Below are 6000 nucleotides of genomic sequence, written 5' to 3'. Positions count from 1 at the left end.
CAGTCTGTGTCTTCATGTCTGTCAGCCCCCCACTCCCTCATATCAATCGATGCAAAACGATTAAATTAGTTAATTCGCATCAGCCATTGATGCGAAATGCTAATCCGTCCACATCGGCTGTGCAACCAAGGAAATTGTTGTTGTCTTCTTCATCACCCACTTTCTAGTTCCATCGGGTGCATTTATGTCTTTTCATAGTCCGTATCGAGTTGGTTCCAGACATATAAAATTTATCGTTGACCATGTCAGATGAGATGGAAGTCGAAAAGTTGGATGGCTAATCCATGTACATTACGTTTTTTGGACTTAGGAGTATAGAGCATTGAATTCGTGTCTCGCATCTAATACGGACGGGTACTGTTTTCTTTGACCTACCAATCGACCCCAATAGGGTTAATACAAAATTTAATTGAGAAATCATAAAATGTTTTGTTAACAAACGACAGATGAGATACTTAGAAGTCTGGCCATTCACCTTACTTTTTTCGTAGTGGAGCCATAGCTTATCGGTCCATTTCTATTATTACTATTTGACTAGTATCATCATAATCATGTCAGTCAGCATAATTCATTTCTATGGTTGTCACCATCTCCATCTTCAATTAACTCTTATAGCTATTATCTTCGATTCCACTACTTTTAATGCGTATCCTAATCACCACAAATCGTGAGTCACTATAATCTCAACATCTTTATCGTCTAATTTTTCTCTACCAGAAATCGGTCCGTTTCCAATTTTCAAGACCCCCTTTTTTCCTTCCACGAAATCATAGATCCTTAAATAAGAATCAAAAGTTAACTTCTCGACATGGAATCTTATGGGGCCCAATTCCCTAAAAAATCTCAAACTTTAGCCTTTGTCCCAATTATATCCCAAACTTTTTTTTGTCTCATAAAAAACCCCAAACTTTTACTTTTGTCCCAAATCTACTAAGTTAACTTTTCGTCCAATTTTTAATATTATTTTTATTTTTTCGAATTTTTTATTTTTCTTTTCTTTTCTTTTCCTTTCCTTTTCTTTTTTTTTTGTTTGTTTCACCTTCGGGCCGGTCGCCGGTCCGGCGACCGGCCAGAGGTGGGGGCTGGCGAGGCTCGGCCCCGCCGACTGCTGTCGAGGCTCGGCCTCGCCGGCGTTGGGCGAGGCCGACCTCGCCAATAGCCGGCGAGGCCGAGCCTCGCCGTGGCCGGCGAGGCTCGACCTCGCCGGCTGCCGGTGAGCTCGGCCTCATCTGCTTCTGAGGGAGGCCGAGCCTCGCCGGCCGGCGGCGTGGCCGAGTTCTCGCCGGATCCGGCGAGGCTCGGCCCGCCGCAACCGGGCGAGGTCGGCCTCGCCCAAAGAATCTGCGAGGCTCGGCCGAGGCCGAACCTCGCCGTTGCTAGGCAAGGCCGACCTCGCCGTGATCTGGGCGAGAACTCTCGCCACGCCGGCCGGGGCGAGGCTCTACCTGCTGACGTTGGGCGAGGCCGACCTCGCACAATAGCCGGCAAGGCCGAGCCTCGCCGTGGCCGGCGAGGCTCGGCCCCCGCCGGCCGGGCGAGGTCGGCCTGCCCAAGAACTGCGAGGCCGAGCCTCCCGGCCAGCTGAGGCGGCTGGACCACCGACCGGCGACCGGCCGAAGGTGAAACAAAAAAGAAAGAAAAGGAAAGGAAAAAGAAAAGAAAAAAAAATAAAAAAAATTCGAAAAAATAAAAAATAATATTAACAAATTGGACGAAAAGTTAACTGAGTAGATTTGGGACAAAAGTAAAAGTTTTGGGTTTTTTATGAGACAAAAAAAAGTTTGGGATATAATTGGGACAAAGGTTAAAGTTTGGAGGTTTTTTAGGGAATTGGGCCAATCTTACGATGAGGGCCCCTCCCAAAGGAGAAAACTTTTCCTCAAACTAAGTGCACCATCTATCAAACACAAAAAGGCATGAACGCTACCGAAGTCTCAATAAATGAAGAAAAAAGAATAAAAAGGAAAGCCATGGAGTTTCATAAATCAAGAATTCCCACTAATATGCAATTAGGGATATTGATACAAGCAGTCCTGAACTTTGGCCTAATATCCAATTTAGTTCACGAACTTTTAATTTGTTTAATATGGCCCATGAATTTTAACTTAATGTTTAATGTGATCTCTGAACTTTTAATTTGTTCAATATGATCCCTTGACTTTCAGTACATGTTCAATAACTACATTGAATATTTTTATATTGTTTGAAAACTAAATTGAATGTGTACGAAAAGTTGAGGGACGACATTAAACAAATTAAAAATTCATAGATCACGTTACACACTGGGTGAAAATTCATAGGTCATATTGAACAAATTAAAAATTTACGAATTACGTTACACATCGAGTTAAAGTTCGGGGAACTATCCATGTCGTTTTCTCTGCCCATGTATAAGTAGGTAAATAATGATGAGGAGTTTCGATGTCAATCCTACCTTGGAAAAAAATATAAAGGTTAGTATGTTGGTGAGGAGGAGAGGAGGAAAGGATGCGTTTGGCATTCTCTCTCTCCCCGGTTGGCCACACGACGAAGACAAACAGCGACTGCCACCACCACCACTCTCCACCAGCTCCTCCCCTACCCAGTAACCACCACCACCTAAACCCTCTCCATTCCCCTTCTCCTTCTCCCCTTCTCTTTGTAGGCACAAGCACGTAGTCGTACACGGACAAAGGTCGCACCTTTCCTCTGTCTTCCTCTTCCTCCGCCTCTCCCCTCCAAGACCCAGATATGGATGACCCTGAAGACCCCTTGCATGGCGGCGGCGGCGGCGGCGATCCCCCCCTCCTCCGCCGCCACGCCCCCGCGGCCTCCTCCTCCCCCTCCCCGTCCCGCTTGGCTCGCCTGATCAGGACCCGCCACCGCTCCTTCCTCCTCGGGGACTGCGGCGACGGCGGCGGCGGCGGCGGGGGGGGCGGCGGAGGATCGCGGGGCGACATCGAGGAGGCGGCCTCGAGCTTCTTCGGGGAGGGGCTCGCCGCGTGCTCGAGGCCGATCGTGGTCCTCGACTTCGTGTGGAACCTGGCCTTCGTGGTGGTCGCGGTGGTCGTGCTACTGTCCGCGTTCAAGGAGAGGCCGTCCACTCCTCTGAGGCTGTGGCTCTGCGGGTACGCCCTGCAGTGTCTGTTCCACGTGGGGTTCGTGTGCGCTGAGTACCGGCGGAGGGACGGGGACGATGAGCTCGTGGGTGTGAGCGGGCTGTCGCGGTCGCCGAGTCGCAGCAGGTGAGGCCTCAATTCGAGTCTTCTGAGACGTTACGTTGGTGTATTGCCCGTGCTGTTGCTGTTCCGAGCTGAAATATTGAAGCTTTATGGGTTGTAAGGACTCGTTTAGTTGTTATTGTGGAGTCATTTTGAATCGATCAGTGAGTTTTTATGAGGTGATCGATCTATGTTGGTGATGGTAGTAGTTGGCTAAGGGACGTGTGATCACTAGGCATTAGTTCAGGGGGGGTAAAGGTAACATGATGGTGGCATTTGATTGTAAGATTAAGTACATTCACAAGGAAAGATGAAAGGGCATTGATGAATTGACCAGGAATTGCGAAGATGTGTATTTTAACTGCAGAGATGATTTTGACTGCTTTTGATTTTCAAACTGCAACATGTTGTGATTACCGTGGAAGAGAACCACAATGTCCCGTATCTTATGTGAATCATTGAAATAGTTCAAGAGACGACGGATTGGGTCATTTCTCGAATCTGACATGTGTTAGCAAAGCTCTGGTTTGCCCATGATAGTGATTGAGGAGGATAGGGGAGAATGTTTTTAGGAATTTGAGAGAAAGTCTACTGCTCATTCCAACAAGGTTCTCCTATTAATGTTTAAACTCTTGCACTTCTTTTAGAAGTTTTGAAGAAGCAAGCAAATGGAGAAACATTTTTAGGACAGGCTATTGTGTTAGGTCCTTTAATTATATTAGTAATCAGGACAAGTCTTGTAGTCGAAGATTTAATAGCTCAAGGCTGAGCTAAGTTCTTTACTTCACTTTTCTTAGTTATTCTTTTAAAGCATCATTCAAATTATATAGTAGTTATAATCTTAGATGTAAGAAAGGTACTGATTATTGAAGCAGTTCCTTGTGTTCCTTATCAATGTTTTACAGGATGCTTAAAAGATTGGAATCCTTGAATACGTTAATATCGTCGGTATGGTGGGTGTTTGGTTTCTATTGGATTGTTGTGGGTGGACAGCCACTTCTTCAAGATGCGCCACGTCTCTACTGGTGAGTGTCATTTCGTTACTGTGCATCTTGTCGCTCTCTTTCAGGATTGGAGTCCAGTTTTCTCTGCTTAGTGACACAATGATAGATAAGTCGATCGTTTTACATTCTTCCAGTCATGTTACTGTGGGAGCTGTTGAAACCAACCCGCTTTGGAAATCGTTTAAAGTATCGCCAATTACTTTCTGCTATATACTTTTTGATGGCCATGCACAGTTGTGTTTCTGTTCTCTTCCTTGGTTGGTGAAGTGTAACAAACATACATGAATCCTGATTTTGTTTATTGCTGGAATTAATTGCAGGTTGACAGTTGTTTTTCTTGCTTTTGATGTCTTCTTTGTGATCTTCTGCATTGGTATGGCTTTCGTGGTCTTCTTGGCTCTCTTTTGCTGCATCCCCATATTGGCAATTGCCTATGCTGTTGCAAGCACTGAAGGGGCATCCGAAGATATTATCAGGAGTCTTCCTAAGTATAGATACCGCCCAGCTAGTGTGCTTAGCACGTTCAACAATCTCGGGATGGAAGAAGTTCTTGGGGCAAGGTCAGGATTGGGAAACAATGGTTCAAGTGGTGAACTTTTTCTTCATTCAGAAGATTCAGTAAGCGTGCATATCTTTGGAACACCTTTTTCTCATGTACTTATGCTTATCTTCCTTGATTATGCTTTGCAAAAGTCCTACGGATGTCTGAGATCCAACAGAAGAGGAAGTTGCATTTGATGGAAGAGAGTTCTAAGTTTTGCCATTTTTTAAATGATTTTATAATCTTTAGACGTTCGTGATGTCAAATGATTACAGTTACTTTAGAAAGAATCTCCATGAGGTTTTTAATTACGGACTAGCACAAGGTGAGATATAGTCCAAGCTAAGTCTGCATGGACATTGATTCGCCAATACGATTGAAAAGGGTCCCTTGTGACTTTCTTAGGATTATGATATCTCATTACTAGTAGTAGCTTCACAAAAACCTCTGCGTGCCCAACTTATAAGCTTTCTATTGTGACTCGCAGGAATGCTGCATATGCCTCTCATCATATGTAGATGGGGCGGAGCTTTATACCCTTCCATGCAATCACCATTTCCATTGCTCATGCATCAGCAAGTGGCTCCTGATAAATGCAACTTGTCCCCTCTGCAAATTTAACATTCTCAAGGGAGACACGCTCGTCTGAACAGTCACCGAGACCATAAGAAGGAGACCGCATAGCTCCAGATTGGAACGGGAGAGAGGAATTTTAGCTTGCCATGCTCTTGCTGATACACTGACACTAATGGCAAATGCAAATGAAGGTGAAAAGACAGAATTGGGTTTTTCTCTTACAGCGATTCCTGTTTGTAGCTATTTATGTATGATCGGCACCAAATTTTGTAAATAGAATTCATGTAAGAGTTAATATCAGCCTTGATTTGCGATTTTGTGCTTTTCTGAGATGCTCTTGATTGATTCGTGACGGTATGATCTCAACATCCAAATGATGACGCCAACAACCTGATCCAAATGAAGTTATTCTCTAAGAATTTCCTGGCTAAGCAACCTCTTGGAAGTTAAGGACATTGAATCTTCTACTTGATGGATGTTGAGATCGAGCACTGAGTTTACGGCCCTGCAATTACGCAGGAATAAGAGCACGATAGAACGTATCCCTTCTTGTTTCATTACGTAAAGCATGATAAAACGATTGAGTGGACTAGTTTCATCGTTTAAATTTTTCATCGCTTCAACTGAGTCGCTCAAAAAGATGCTATGGACTCCATTCGCTACTTAATGCATATGTAGG

General features: G+C 44.7%; 1 protein-coding gene across 2 annotated transcripts; it reads left to right on the top strand.

Annotated features, from left to right (window-relative positions):
* The first annotated feature begins 2438 nt into the window (after nucleotides 1-2438).
* LOC115674800 (E3 ubiquitin-protein ligase At1g12760-like) lies at nucleotides 2439-5635 on the top strand. Of its 2 annotated transcripts, none has more exons than XM_056302266.1 (4): nucleotides 2439-3224; nucleotides 4106-4225; nucleotides 4525-4822; nucleotides 5233-5635. In XM_056302266.1, the coding sequence occupies exons 1-4, from the start codon at nucleotides 2731-2733 to the stop codon at nucleotides 5392-5394; spliced, it is 1074 nt and encodes a 357-aa protein (XP_056158241.1). In that variant the 5' UTR covers nucleotides 2439-2730; the 3' UTR covers nucleotides 5395-5635. The 2 variants fall into 2 exon arrangements, with proteins under 2 accessions (XP_056158241.1, XP_030453175.2); XM_030597315.2 differs by having other exon boundaries at nucleotides 4076-4225.
* The last annotated feature ends 365 nt before the right edge of the window (nucleotides 5636-6000 follow it).

This window comes from Syzygium oleosum, unplaced genomic scaffold, assembly GCF_021117445.2.
Source record: "Syzygium oleosum isolate NSW1041296 unplaced genomic scaffold, Sole_v2.1 Sole_v2.23, whole genome shotgun sequence".
In the NCBI taxonomy this organism is placed as follows: Eukaryota; Viridiplantae; Streptophyta; class Magnoliopsida; order Myrtales; family Myrtaceae; genus Syzygium; species Syzygium oleosum.
Note: the sequence above shows the minus strand (reverse complement) of the source record. Positions and strands in the feature narration are given on the sequence as shown.